This window comes from Sycon ciliatum, chromosome 5 (assembly GCF_964019385.1).
Source record: "Sycon ciliatum chromosome 5, ocSycCili1.1, whole genome shotgun sequence".
Taxonomy (NCBI): domain Eukaryota; kingdom Metazoa; phylum Porifera; class Calcarea; order Leucosolenida; family Sycettidae; genus Sycon; species Sycon ciliatum.
The window spans coordinates 30,732,773-30,748,612 of NC_088647.1; the positions used below are offsets into that span (position 1 = coordinate 30,732,773).

The 15,840-nt window shown below is 49.4% G+C and overlaps 1 protein-coding gene and 1 long non-coding RNA gene across 2 annotated transcripts; both read right to left on the reverse strand.

Moving 5' to 3' along the window:
• Positions 1 to 4,152: 4,152 nt before the first annotated feature.
• LOC135816718 (uncharacterized) lies at positions 4,153 to 5,660 on the reverse strand. Its single transcript, XR_010553469.1, has 2 exons — positions 5,330 to 5,660; positions 4,153 to 4,896 (listed from the first exon to the last, which is right to left on the reverse strand). It is a non-coding gene; the product is annotated as an uncharacterized LOC135816718 (long non-coding RNA).
• A 5,278-nt stretch (positions 5,661 to 10,938) lies between these two features.
• On the reverse strand, positions 10,939 to 12,573 carry LOC135816995 (uncharacterized). The gene has a single exon (XM_065330100.1). It carries the CDS (start codon positions 12,571 to 12,573, stop codon positions 10,939 to 10,941), a length of 1,635 nt encoding a protein of 544 aa, XP_065186172.1.
• Between the last annotated feature and the right edge of the window lie 3,267 nt (positions 12,574 to 15,840).

Consider the following 15,840-nt stretch of genomic DNA (forward strand, 5'->3'; position numbering starts at 1 on the left):
GTATCGGCTTTTGGTACTAATGTTCAGGTCTGTGCTTGCATGTGTGAACATGAAATTGTTCGGTTCTGTGCATGCTATTGCTATGTTGTATATTGTTGTATGTATGTGTGCATTTCCACGAACAGTGTAGATGAGCGTGGAGAGTGCATTCATCCCTCATCAACCACTTCCCCTTGGGCTTACGAGAGTTTTTTCTGCGTACCTCTCATTTTTGTTTGTTTCTCTCTGATACTGTATTGATGCCGGTACCTGTACCTCCTCTATCTGCAGTCGCCTTTAACCTTCGGTCAAGTTAACGTTTATTGTGCTCTATTTATCGTGCGAATCAAAATAAACAATAATAACACAAGTCGTGCTAGAGTGACGACATGTGCGTGTAGTAGGGTTGATGCGATGGGACGTTATAATTAGGTGGAACAGAACACACATTGGGCAGATTGATTGGGCATCATTGATTGTGCTCAGTCTAAACAGTGGCATAATAATTATCTCCAGTGACAGACTGTAGCGGCTAGCCTCCAATGGGTAGCTGGCACTAGTCGCTCCTGCTTGTTTGACAGGTGCCGTCAGAACCCCTGTTGTGTCATGCTATAGATGCACATGCCCTATTCTGGGGCATACTGAGGTGCTTTGATTTTGTTGACTGCATGTAGACAGCATCCAATACTGGCAATAGTAGTACTCGTAGACCTTGGCTCTTTGTAGGTCAACCACCATCGCATGGATCGATCGGTGACTATGCACTTGGAGGTTGGAATAGCCCGCGCTGAACAGATCTTGCCATGGCCCAGGGAGTGAACTCGCTTACTCGACTATCCCGGTTTTACTTAACCAGCATGAGTGGTGCAATTTGTCCATACCATGTTGCGAGCTCACAGTTGTTTGGGCAGGTTTTGAGCTGCACCACGAAACAAAGCGAAATAACGGCGTGACTTTAGAGCAAGGAAGCGGCGAGACAGGACGAGACAGGCAGTAGAGATGTGTTCACAGCACGAGCAACCTCTCAAACCCTGCCGGTACTCCACAGTTACAAGAAAATGTCGGACTGGACGACGCGCCAATGCAAACCTGCTACATCCACCCAGGCAGATAGCTGCCAAACCAGACCAATGTCGACCCACTGCATAGCGGTATGTCAATGTCAAAGTTGACAAACAGATCCTGCAGGAGAAGACTGGGATGATATTGGCGTCCAGTGTACAGACACCAGTCACATTTCCTGCGTCTTTTGCAGCATACAGGATAGACTCATCACTGTAAAGTCCACTACTTCGTGATTTTTATTTGTAGAATACATGACAGGCGTATTCAGTGTGCCTCGCAGGACTGCGAGATGCTGCAGAAGACCAGGTTCGACCTTTCTGGACCGCCATTCACCGACGGTGGGCTACACGATGCTGGAGGAACTAGATTCCAGTGAAAACCCAAGATTCCTTTGCTCCTGGACGCTCCGACGTGTTGTGATATCTGCCAGGTGCGCAGTAACTAGTATTTTCATCGCTATAGCGAGGACGACGCCGATCGGCAAACTCTCGCTCACAGCCATCACCAGCCTCTCAAAACCATCACTTGGCATCCCCCAGAGATATAGCTAGGAGAAAGCCAAAACAGCTCTCAACAAACAAAAGCTAAGGACGATGGAAAGAGAGCATGTCAAAAAGAAGACGAACAGTATGAAGTTCAAATGGGTTTGAACACTCGTAGACCCGGGTGCTCGAATCAGAAACGATTTGACAGGTGTGGAATTTCTCATCTGTAAATCTCAATAATGTCAGAATATACTTTTGGAGAGGCGATGGAACAGGGAAGAGAGTCTGGCTTGACCCACCCAGCAGGAATTCAGAACCTGGGTGCGCTACAACACAAGCTACAGTACGCAGTAAAATTGTCGTATTTCCTTCGGATTTTTTATTTGAAAATTGGGTGCTCGAATCAGAAACAGCGAACTCGTCAGATCGTCTCCGATTCAAGCACACGGGTCTACCATCGTCTACGCTTGGTGTGGCAGTTGAGGGCAGGGAGTAGTAACTTACTACTTTATTTTTGAGAGCAAGATGGTCAGTGGAGCCGCAGATTCAGCAGGTCTTTGGCAACACCGTACAGGAGACCCATATCCTCGAATCAAGGACCCAGCAAAAAGTGGGTCGCGAGTATTTCAAAAAGCGTTTACCGGGCAGCGCTGAAATTTGGCATACCGTTAGCGGGCCGTATGTTGATGGTATTTGCGAAAACTAAACGAAATCGGAACAAGTTTAGGTACAATTTCAGGGTGTTTCTGTTTTGGTACCCTGTGTCTCATTCGAGCACCCGGGTCTACCACCAACTATACCACTTTCCATAAATCGTGACGCCATTTTGTTTTAACACGCATACGGTCCACTGCATGCAGCAAAGTCACTACTGTTTGTAGTTACAATGCAATCGTTCAGAACTGACTTCCAAGAATGTCCTAAATATCTCTCGATATATTTGTTCACCACTTCCTAGGCCAATAAGGCAATAGGCGTAGTAGACTGTAGTGAGTAACCTTCTGGAGCAAATGACGACTGCCCCGAGCATGAAGTACAGGTTCCTGCACGAGTACGAGGCCAGTACCGCGGAATCCAGCCCGCGCCGCGATAGCGGCAAAGTCTGGATGAACAGCGGTACTGGCCGAGTATGAGTGACTGGAACGTGTTTCCCGTGTGCACCCAAGCCAAATAAAGAGATACATGACAGACACACCTGCATTGTGTTTTGTGATTGTTTTCTGGTACAGTTTTTTGTAGTAGTCCATAGTGCTTTTTTTCTCGCGCGGCCATTGACATTGTCGACTGGGCATCGGGCATTCTGGCTGTTCTGTTCCTACGGATTTTTCCCACTACACGTCTTGATCGGAAACCTCGGCAAATTGCGCGGATCCTGCAGGTTGCTGAGCATTGCGCGCTTTGGTTGAGGCTCATCCGGCTCGTCCAAGATCTCCTTCGCGAGCGACTCCGCAATAAAAGTTTCAGTCTCTTCCTCAACTTTTCGGAGGAGCTCATTCGCATCGCCAATATCGTTCAACAAAGGGGCTTCTTTTCTCCCAGTTCCAGATCAAATGTTGGAGCGCCATGATGACAGTTGTGGTTGCAAACAGTCGCTCTTCTGCTTTAGTTATTTTATTAGTAACCAATGAAACTTGAAAGACCTTGAAGTAGAGTCAGTCCAGTGGCTACTGCCCGGCGACGGCCAGTTGAATCCGTTCCTGCCCGTCGTCAAGTGACGACGGGCAGTGGAATCCGTTCCTGCCCGTCGTCACTTGACGACGGGCAGTGGAATCCGTTCCTGCCCGTCGTCACTTGACGACGGGCAGTGGATCCAGTTCCATCACCTTTGAGCAGGCAGGACCGCGCTTTCCAGCCCGCGCTGTTTGATCTGTCATTGGTCAACTCCAAGGCGACAATCACGTGACATACGGGAACTTCTTTTCATCCTGTTCAAGGTCAACAGTCCGTGCGCCAGATTCAAAAAAGTCGTCTAAAAGTTGGCTTTTCATTTTCCGCACTGGGCAGTATGCGGGTACTTCTTGAGTCGCGTTCTCAATGGTGGACAATTTTGGAAAATGGTTTTGTGTCTATGGCTCGTTTGTTTTGGCATTTTGCTACCTGTGTGGTGAGCCTAAAAATTGCGCTTAGCCGTGGCAACGCAATGGTGTATTCCGTTTTTCAGCCAGATGACTTGTTTCGCTGTGGTCCGGCATCTTCCTAGATTCTCAGCCGTCGTCGAATTTGAGTATTTTCGAAACATTTTTTAGGGTGCAGGCGTGGGGCAAGGCTTTCACTCCCAGCCAATGGCACCATTTGGCATAACTCAGCCCTATGAACACGTCACCAGGCCCTCGTTAGTGTCCAGCCCATATTTCCAAAAAATGGACTGGACTTGAAACTTGAGTATACAGACAGTACTATGCATTATCCACGTAATGACCGTATGCAATAACTTTCGCAAGCTACACGACAAGGACTCGCTGCAGAATAACAATCATAATGATATTCACACCATATGCCATTGTGGTGCACCGTGATACCAATGACAGTATATTTATCGGTGATCAATTGCCTACTGGGTCGCTCCGTTGCCGAGAACGTAAACTTTGCGGACTGTGGAATGACCCGCGACACCGCCAACTGCTGAAAGAGCTGACTGATACGGTACCTAGCAAGTTAACTGGATAATGCTTATCTTCAACAAAACCAGGACATAAAACAGTGCTATGATAAACTACCTCCAGTCACCGGAAACAAATACAGTGCATTACGCATATGGATAGAGATTGCACTAGTACATGTATAATTGTATACCAAACTTAGAGTAAGAAAACAAGTTATCGGGTCTATACCATCAGAGTTGGCAGCTATATGTATTGGATTCTCCTGGTGTGCAGAATGATGCTGGCGGCGCGGTTCATATCCACTGTTGGCTTGCTGTCGGCAGTACCTTCACTATCTCACGTCTAAGGCGTTCTATAGTCTGCATGACTTGGATCACAACGCCATAGTTATCCACACGAGAATGGTAATAAATCCAGATCACTAAGGCCTTCTTCATTGCAGTTGGCGCAATACGTTCACGGGATCGCGTCTCCGACCTCCAAATTGTAATTATAGCTGGCTAGTCTGTTGTTTATTGGCAGACAAGAATTGCGATGCTTCTTCGAAAGAGGCAGTTTAGCGATGTCTGTCCATGACATATTCCGCATTGCTGTGTGTGGAAGGAAAGGTGCAACAACATTAGATTGCTGCTGGCCATAGACATCAAACTGCAACATCTGGGCTTCAGCTGTCACAGGTCCATTGACAGAGAGACTGCCGCATATTGCACATACTGCAAACTATTGACTTCATGCCATCGCCTCATGGATCAGAAGTCACCACACTGAAAGAAGAACAGCAGAGGAAAACAGAACTGATGCAGTTAATTGATGCAGTTAATTGGCAGCAACAAATTTACTCCTTCATTTCATTCGACGAATTTGAGTCGTGCAATGCAAGAAAAAAGTCAGAGAGCAGGATCTAGGAGAGGGCATGCACCAGTGCTGTTGTGCCTATAATAATTAGATGCTCTAAAAGGATTGGTAGATGCTCACTCGGAGTGGTGTTTGAAAAGTAACACAACAGGTCATGACGATTTAGAGCATGCTCAATTGTCTCTTCTCATAAAATCACAATATTGCCTGTGCGTGGTTTATTTCGGGTGCAATTGTGGGGCACATAGGTATCACTCTAATTTCTCGTGCATTCGAAAGATAAAGCTTTGGTCTATCACCCCACAAAGCGGCTTTAGTGTCCGCGATGGGTAAATGCCTTACCTGGTGTGAAATTGGTGACCATATTCCTCGTTTCAGCAATTACAAAAATGAGACATTCGTCCTTGGTGGCTACTCACGAACTGCAAGCTCCAAAATAATTTTCCAGGGTACGGCCATAGGTGTCTACATCACTCCGAGCCATCTCTCCAGTGTAGGAAAGGTCTCCTGACGAGACTAGAAGGGCTCTAAGCAGCAAATTTCATCGAAATATTCACCATTCGGAGATAGGCGAAATCAACAGAAAACAAGCCCGCAGGTGCGGCGCCTTGGAGGCTACGATTCCCGCGAGAAAATGAAAATCGGTCTCTCAAGGGCCTTGGCGCACGGACTGGTCAAATATTACTCAGTTTGCGTTGAAGAATAACAATTACATTCGTGAATGGCCGAACTGAGAAAACCCTCATGATTTCTCTTGGATTTCGTATCCCAAGTTCCTCTACTTGGCTGGATAAATCGCCTTTTGACTTCTTCATACTGGACTGGAACTTGTAGATAATAGCGAGCAATGAATTGGTGAGTGAAGTATATTTCAAATGTAATAACCACTCGATTACTCAATAGTAGTGAATACGTAGAATACTCCAGTATTATAATGATATGAACACTGAAGCTAATGTGACATTACAGTAGTGCAATAGGAAGTACGTCACCACTGTTGTAAATGCACGCGCTGATCCTATCCAACCTGACGGCCAATGCAAGAGGTTGGAATTGGCTATTGATTTCCTAACACACTCATACAGCACCAAAAGCTATCTGTCATTGCTCATTTTCAACTCAACATAACACAGTTGCAAATCATCAGGTGCCCATCTTGGCACATAATGTGTGCTGTCGCAGTCCACCGCAGAACATAGTAATCCACAGATAACTACCGATATAAGATGATGTCACATACATACATACATGCATGCATGCGCGCGCACCCACACTCACACGCGTGCGCGCACACACACACACACACACACACACACATGAAGCAGCTGAAGAATCCGACTATGCAGTCTCCCAGGCACGCGCACACACACGAACCAGCTGCCGAATCCAACTATACAGTCTCCCAGGCATGCACGCTCGCACACACACACACATGAACCAGCTGCCGAATCCACACAAACACGCGCGCGCGTGCGCACACACACACACATGAACCAGCTGCCGAATCCGACTATGCAGTCTCCCAGGCACGCGCGCACAAACACGCTTATGCGTGCGCGTGTGTGCGCGCGCACACACACATGAACCAGCTGCCGAATGCGACTATGCAGTCTCCCAGGCACACGCGCGCGCGTGCGTGCGCACACACACACATGAACCAGCTGCCGAATCCGACTATGTCAGTCTGCCATGACTGCGAAACCAGCGAAGACATACGGTGCATAGGCTGCTGCCAGACTGGTCTGCTACAGGTTTGCGACGCTCTTGAGTACACTTGTGGCATGGCAGGCCGCTCTTCGAAAAGGAAATGTTACAAATACTACACTGAATCCGATCACGGGAGGCCGGCTGTGGTGGTGAAGTAATTCTGAATGCTTTGCGCCACTCTCCTCGCTGCTGTGCAGTGTCGAACCAATGTCCTTCAAGATGTAAGTGATGGATGTCTCTTCGGACGACACATCACACCAATGCTGTCGGGTTTCACACACACACACACACACACACACACACACACACACACACGGCGCACACCTTGTCGACAATTGCGGAATCTAAAACCCACCAACGACCTGAAACACGGATCGCACTGGCTGCAGTGGCTGTGGCAACACCGTGCCCCAACCCAGTAGTAGCCTGGGGTGGTGTCACCAACAAAGGAAAACGCCTAGCACGCACATGCACGCGCGCACACACATGCACGCTCGCACACACAGGCACGCGCGCGCGCACACACACACATGCGCGCGCGCGCACACACACACACATGCATGCGCCCACACACACAAACACGTGCACACACGCACACCCAGAAATGTGCACACAAACACGTGCGCACACACACATACACAGCTAATGGTATACAGTAGTATGTTGCCCGCAAAGCAGCCAGGTGCTCTGGCTTGGACCTCCAGCAGCGCTGGTTTTGCCCTCGCTACTTGTCGTCTTGCCCTCTCCAGTGCTGCCTGCAACAAAACATTCCCTTCCGGAAACTCTGGGTGGACCAGTTCTCCGTGTTGTGTTTACACCGTGCTCTGCTTTCATAATTACCGGTATGGCATTCGTTGTTTGTATCAAGCACTAAGCACCTGGTAGGTGGCCCCTTACTGGCCTTAGGATGTGGCTCTGGGTTCACTACTACATGCACATCACTGTCAGCAAGTATAGACAAAGCAAAATCAGAGGCACTGGTCTTCTCCAGGTTTGCAATTGCTATCACATGCGTGCAATTGGTGTAGCACTTTCCATGATACCAGCCACACCATTTACTCCTCCCTGAGCTCTTGTGCTGGCAGAGAAAAGCCCAGATATGGTCGTCCTTCTCTCGAGCAGCGCTGACGATGCGACACCAACTTGTAGTCTCGATATTACTCACTGCAGGCTTCTCGTTTTTACTAAATTGGGCGCTGTGACACAGACACAAAATTCCAGCAATATTACTCCGCTGGGCTGTCATTTGCCACTTCGTTGCCGTCAGCTGCCTCATCCAGCACCTCGCTGCCACTAGAAACGTCTTCCTCTTCTTCCATTGTTGTCAAAACAACATCAATGTACACGAAAGGAATAAACTTCAATAAAGTGATCACAATATCCCAAGTCGATATTGCCTTCAACGTCGTCATCTTCTAAAAAATAAATTATTTTTCCTCACTCCACGCGAACTCGTGTTTTGCGCTTGCTCATACGACGCACACCTCACCACTCGCGTAAAAATTTTGTTCTCACGGTGGAATTTGGTCGAGAAAAGAAGCCCTCGCGAAGGTCTCTGGATCGGTTCTGGAACGTCCAACAAGCGAAAATGTATCCTTTGTGATGTCCTTGACCAACACTGTAAGCGGCGATTTGTCCATCCGAGAGTGCAACGGCACTTGTGATTTAGAGTTTGGGCTCACGGACTATCATGATAATTATAACAAGAGTGCATGGACTCTTGATAATAATCATCGAAAGAAGTGAACACACACGTAGATCTACGTTCGGCAAATATTTTTCTCTTGGCCGCGGGCGCCGAGCCTACTGCCGCCTAGCCTGTAGCTGTAGCTCAAGACTGCACTCGTACTGCCTACTACTGGGTCACGGCGAAGTGTCTCACTCGCTCTACCGCCGCAAGTCTGGAGCGCTTTGCGCTGGTGGCTCTCGCGTGCGTGCGCTTCTGGTTGCCGTGGTGCGAGAAATCCGGCCCTCCTAGACCAGCGTCCCTTTGCTTTAGTCCTTCGCGTGCACGGCGTCGGCGGGCTGCCTTCATTACGTAACTTGCCTTCATCACGCTCTGAAAGCATGCATTCAAACTCTCAATTTCTCGTACGAGCCCATCCGTTTTTGCTCGATTCGTTCCAGTACCTACACAATCTCTGAATTTTGGCGAGTGAACTCCAGTTCCGTACGAAAGTTCGTTTCAAACCAGAGGGAGAGTGCGGTGCTTGGTTTTCCGCAGTGCGCGGACTGCAGCTGAATGATGTAATTTAAAGGGGAAGTATACCCTAAAATCAAATTTTCACCAGTTGTAGTCTTCTGGGTGCTGAGTCGAATGGTCTTGGTCCGAGGAAGCTGCGACGCTCCCTTCCTACTTGAATCCCAATCGAACTCGCGCACTTCCACCGAAACTGGGTGACTGACCCTACTAGATGGGGATTTGTATGCAAAATGTCACTAAAAGCGCCATTTCGTTCTTATAAAAAGCACGGATGACCGCGATTGGCCCATATGTTGTAGTCTTTTGGACGCTGAGTCGACTGGTTTTGGTCCGAAAAGGCTGCGATGCAGCGTTCCTCCTTTATTCCCAATCGAACATGGTTGAACAAGCGGTCACGTGCTCCTGGGTGCCCAAATCACCTGGTCACCGCGCCAGCAGACGACAACTAATTACTTTCACACCAAGGTTCAACTCGAGTTCAACTCGAGTGACCATGGTGACAGGACTGCACCCAAAAAAGGTCAAACAGGCTAGTAAGTTGTACCAAGAGTAGATAATTGAAGATTCCGCAAGGACTGCTTGCAAACTGATGTGGAATCTGAGTTACACGAGGAGTGGAGGCAGAGAATGTGACAGTGTGTTTGGCCTAATTCGCTCCTAAAACCATAGCAATTCAAAGAAAATTTTCAAACTCCGCCACCATATTACTCCCGAACTCCAGACCTTCTTTGGCCTTTTTCGGAGCTCTTGACTTACATGTATGTGACAGTGTGGGAGGGCATAAGTCTATTCACAGACATCACTGACAACTGGGAGGGAACACACTGTCACATTCTCTGCCTCCACTCCTCGTGTAACTCAGATTCCACATCAGACTGCAAGCAGTCCTTGTGGAATCTTCAATTACACTTCGGAGCTCCGGCTTCGAATGTGACAGTGTGATGTTCAAAGTGATATACCCAGAGCACAAGCCTGATGGAACCCAGCCTGCGTTGGCCATTAGGTACAACAGACAACAAGTCTACAAGACAGTGCTATATTTATATACTAGTAACTACACAGGACCCTACTGGAAAACAGAACGGGTCATACCAGGAATGGTCCAAACTTGCATAAAGACCAAAGCAGAGGAAAGCGCGACAACTGAGCCAAAGTTGTCCGCAGAGCAAATATTGCACGAAAGTGAGCCAGAGAGAGAGCTAGAGTGAACAGAGTCATGATTGACGAGAGTCATGATGAGAGGTTATCTCATTGCCAGACGAGAGGACAGCATCCGTGAACAGCTGTGAACTGGGACGATAATAGTGCTCAATGAAAGTATGCTGACCACTCCAATCAGCTGCGGCGAGTACCTCAGCCATCGTGACACCAGCCACGGTAGCCGCCGTTGTGGAAGCACCACGAGTTGAATGCGCTGTAAATGTGCTCGAGATGCCAGCTGCCTTGAGCACGGTCTTTAGCCAGCGAGCAAGCGTAGCAGAGCTGACAACCTGATGAGGAGGGCGAGTTGATACAAAGAGCCCAGTGTCAGCAGCAGACCGCAAAGAAATAGTGCGGGACAAATACTCATCCAGACAGACCACTGGGCAGAGTGTAGACGCCTGTGCAAACCGAGGCAGCACAAACTCTTTTGGTGCAGAGCCTACCCTTTGGGTCTTAGTGGGGCGTGTCAAGATGAACTGCACGCCATCCGGCTTCCTACGCATACTCTGTATGGAGAGTGCATGCAACGTCGAGACTCTTGGGGCTCTGGCCAGGGCGATGAGCATCACCAGCTTCTCAGACAGCTGGCCAAGTGAGACAGATTGATTATCAAGACTGGCAAGGTATTGCAGGACAGATGCAACACACCAGGTCTCACTGTAGCGCGGTTGCGGAGGGCGCTCGTTATAGACACCGGCCATGACGCGCCGAACTGTAGGGGACTGGCCAATGGGCAACTCATCTGCACGTACCGGTAACGTGGACGAAAGTGCTGAACGATAGACATTCAGTGTTCGGTACTGCTTGCCGCTCTCGAATTGGGAAGCTAGAAAGTTGGCTACCCGCACTTCATCAGCTTCCAAGGGATCAAGCGATTCCCGCTGACACCAGCGAATCCAGATGTTCCAGGCCGACTCGTAGCTGGACTGGGTTGATGAGCGCCACGATGAAACCCATAGACGGGAAGCGTGTGCTGAAAGGCCGCGACTTCGTGCGGCCTCCCGGATAGTGGCCAGACGGCTAGTTGCAGCCGGTTGGCTTCCATCGGATGTGATTCGCCGAATGGACCCAACACGGGATCCTGTATCTCCGGCAGCCGCCATGGGTGGCTCCGTAACATGGACAACAGCTGAGGGTAATACGCCTGACCCTTCCATGCTGGTGCTACTAGTACGGCATTGGCAATTTGGTGGTACTGGATGAACTGGAGACAACGGCTGACTAATGCTATCGGGGGAAAGAGATAGCCGTCCTCCCACATGTGGCTGGGCAGCGAAAGCGCATCCACTGCTACTGCGTCCGGGTCCGGATACCAGCTGACATACTGGGGAAGTTGGCTGTTGTGTCTCGATGCAAACAAATCGCAGAGAAGTGGACCCTCGTGCGTCACAATCAAGTGAAACAGGTCGCTGTCCAGCTTCCAATCGCTGCTGTCCACCAGTAGATGACGGGAGAGGTAATCTGCGGTCGTGTTGCTGGCACCCGGCACATGCACTGCAACCAGGAACAGCCGACGAGCATACGCCCAATCCCAGATCTCCCTCGCCAACTGGCACACCAGGAACGAGTGTGTGCCCCCTTGCCGATTGATATACGCTACGGCCGTGGTGTTGTCGATCTCCAGACGGAGCGTTAGATCTGTCAGGTCGGGACACAGCGTCTTCAGCCCCAGAAAGACCGCTTTCAACTCTTCCCAGTTGATGTGCCGATCGTCGTGGATTGTCCAAGGGCCGCCTGTGACTTGGCCGTTGCACGTCGCACCCCAACCATGGTTGGATGCGTCGGTGGTCAGAGTCAGGGAGGGCAGTGCGATCTGAACTGGCCTGCACCGTTGTGCTGGAGTCAGGTGAATCCACCATGAGAGGTCGTCTTGGGCATCGTCCAGTAAGGCAATGATCTCCTGTTCGTCCGTTATCTGGTTCTGAACAAACTGCAACATCCGGGACCTCGCTTGCGCTAGTGGTACCGCCTTTGTCGCGTCTTGCATTTTCCCTAGCAAATGCCGTAGTGCCGAGAGGCTGGCAGTGCCTTTGTTCAGCATTTGGCGACAGTCCTTGCGTATGCCCTCGTACTTCCGATCTGGAAGATGAAACTCCATGGACAGCGAGTTGACTGTTATGCCGAGGAACTCCAGAGATTGCACTGGCGTCAGGATCGATTTGTCCCTGGAGATGATGAAGCCCAGGTGCTCCAACAGAAATGCTGCTGCGTTCACCGATTGCTTGGCTGCCTCTGCTGTGGCAGCTATGAACAACCAGTCGTCCAGATACACCACTAGGAGGATTCCCAGAGATCTGAGAAATGCTGCCACCGGTGCCAGGATCTTGGTGAAAGTGCGGGGGGCATCCGAGAGCCCGAACGGCAAGCATCGGTATTGCCATGTCTCTTCCCGCCAGCGAAAACGGAGCCATCTTCGGCTGTACGGGTGGATGCGGACAGAATGGAACGCATCCTTGAGGTCCAGCTTGCACATGAAGTAACCTTGCTGGAGAAGAAGGCGGCATGATGAAGTGACTCCATCTTGAAATGCTCTATCCATACATGCTGGTTGAGGGCTTTCAGATTGAATACAGCCCGCCAACGACCGTCGGACTTTGGGATGACAAAGTGCTGGCTCAGATACTCCATCCCTGGCTCTTGCGGTGCTCTCTCTATGGCTCTTAGAGACAGCATCTTCTGGAATTGCTCGTCTAATCCTGTTTGCTCTGCTGGTGCCAGATGGTATGGCTGTGGCAACCGATCCTGGTGTGGCTGGCTGCTCATTGATAGTCGATAGCCTTCCACTGCTGCTAGGACCCACGGGTCCTGTGTGATTAATTTCCAATTGTGCAATGCATGACAAATTCGGCCTGCCGGAGAGGAATCCGGTAGGCTGTGCAGATTCAGCTGCGCATTCTGCACTATCGCAGGAACTTCTCGCTGATCTGCAGGACAACCCCGGGCTGCTAAGCCGACGGGTTTGATCTCCGCTGCGGAGGCGGGCCGGAATGCTGCTGCTGCGGCTGGGACCGTGGTGGGTAAGGCCGGAATCGGCGGCCGTGATCTGGATAACCCCTGCCGGAACTGTGGGGTGGCCCGGACCGGTTGCTGTCGCGATAGCGCGACTGAAGTGAGAATGGGGCCCGGCCCCGTTGGGCGCCGAACCCCCCGGAACGAAAAGGCGGCCTGGCTCTTGCCGGGGCTGCACCAGCGGGCTTAGTTAGGCGAACCGCATCCCGCAAAGCTGTTGACGCCTTGACCTTCTCGGTCAAAGTCGCCGTGAACTTGTCTCCAAACAAGCACTTGCCTTTCTCAGGCATCTCATCCATCATTAATGTGGCTACCTCTTTGCCACCAGCCTCCAAGACCGTCTGCTGCCGTGCCTGGGTGAGCAAGGCATTGACATTGCCCATCAGAACGAGTGTACGCTGTACAATGTTCATTACGTCTGCCACCTCGACAGTGTCATGGTCAGTGTCCAGTAGTGAAGCCCAGGTGCACGTCAGTGGGCCCACCGATGCATGCAATGCTTGCTGCACCAAAGAAAGTCTCCCATCAGCAACTTTAGGCAGCTGGTGCCCTATCCAGCTCTTTACCGACTCATCGATCTTGGGGGCAATCAACGCTTCCGTGGCAGGACGCGGATGCAACGTGAGCATAGACTTTCGCTCTTCGTCCGTCAGGGCACGACGGAAATGAGTTTCTATGTAGTCTGTGATGACAGACGGAGCTCGTATAAGGTACTTGCCGGATGTGTCCACCTCGGCACGTGGATCAAAAGCCTGAGGCTTAGTCATAGTCAGGGTAAGATCTCGCTGATCTTCCGAACTGACAGAAGGCTCCAATGCCTGAGCCGGAGGCCCGGCGGCAAGAAGATCTCGCTGATCCTCAGAAGCCAAATTTTCAGGAGCAGACGCCCTGAGTGACCCAGATCTCGCTGAACTGGCCCCAGAGCCGCTCGGAACCTGGTCACCACTGGAACTTTCCAGGGTACCATCATCCATAACCCCATCCATGTCACCGGAAAGGGGCACGCCACAAATCGGACTACAAACTGCAATAACTCAAAAATAAATCGAAGAAGAAACGTCCACCATGTGGAGCAAAGAAAAAGGCCAAAGAAGGTCTGGAGTTCGGGAGTAATATGGTGGCGGAGTTTGAAAATTTTCTTTGAATTGCTATGGTTTTAGGAGCGAATTAGGCCAAACACACTGTCACATTCGAAGCCGGAGCTCCGAAGTGTAAACAAGAGTGTGCAACTCGCGGATGGGTTGGCCCACGGCGGAATTTTTTGTTGACGTAATCTTTTCGACGACGCACGCGCTGCGAGCCTTTTGGAGAGGTTTCCCTCGTGCACTTGGCCGGGCTTTACACTACATCGGTCGGTGCCCAGCACGTGCTCTCACTCTGCATTATAGCAATAAAAACTGCTTTATGGCAGCTTTCTAAAAAAAGTTATTGTGTTTTAGTCCTGGGTAGGCACCGGCGGATAATGCTAGCATAATAACTAGCATAGTGACCCATGTGGGGAAGATCGGCACTGCCCTAGCATAAAGCCTCCAAATGTGACCTTGTCTAGCACAATCGATGTGTGAAACTAGCACTACGTCCAGATGAAAGTGTATGCTGGATGCCACCGTTGCCAGAAGCGTGTTTGGCACTGTTTGCTGCGTTTACGGAGTTAATCAAACTGCACTGACTTGTACTTGGAGCTAAATATAGCATTGTGCACACTTTTTGTAAATTTGATTTCCAAATTTGCAATGCTTGTCTTAAACCGCTGTACATGTATTCTCTGATGTTTCTTCAATTTTCTTTGTGTGTTATGTTTCCACCGTGTTTGCCCTGTGATGCTGCCATATTCCGAGTGACTGCATAGGGAAGTCATTATTTCCCACCGCATGGATTGCAATTTTTGTAGCACTATCGGCACTGCTAGCATTATAACTAGCATAATCGCTCCAAATAACTAGCAGTGCTAGTAGCACAATTTCCTCATAATTATAACTAGCATTATCCGCCGGTGCCTAGTCCTGGGTCCGGCATAGGCTATAGAAAATTTATAAAATTGCTTCCAAACTGGCTTGGACTCCGTCTAAAAAGTAAGAAATTAACGAAATGTGATTGCCGAAAATTAAAATTTCACACAAAACCTCACAATAATCACAACACTTGACAATCAAATACTGCTTTCAACACTTGTTTAGTCTGACACTGTACATGTACTTGTACTGCACCAACATGCATGCATGGGAAAGAGGATCACGAAGGGAAAAGGTCTTCTAGCTTTTCATCCTGTGTGTGATTATTGTGAGGTTTTGTGTGAAATTTTAATTTTCGGCAATCACATTTCGTTAATTTCTTACTTTTTAGACGGAGTCCAAGCCAGTTTGGAAGCAATTTTATAAATTTTCTATAGCCTATGCCGGACCCAGGACTAAAACACAATAACTTTTTTTAGAAAGCTGCCATAAAGCAGTTTTTATTGCTATAGTTTCTTTTGTTTTTCTGTCATCAATCAATGGAATGCCCTTATGTAAATGATGGCCTTCACATCATATCAATACCGTATTGTACGCACTGATGTGCAAGCCTTTTCTTGCAAAAAATGGCACTAGCATAATGCATGTTCTTCTGCTGGGGAAACATGTGGTTAGTGGTGGTGATACTTTTTTTATACGCAGGTCATTCTGGGCATGTTGCTGTTGCAGAATTTCATGACTGTCATAAAATTGTCTTGCCTTTCAGATATTTCAGATTT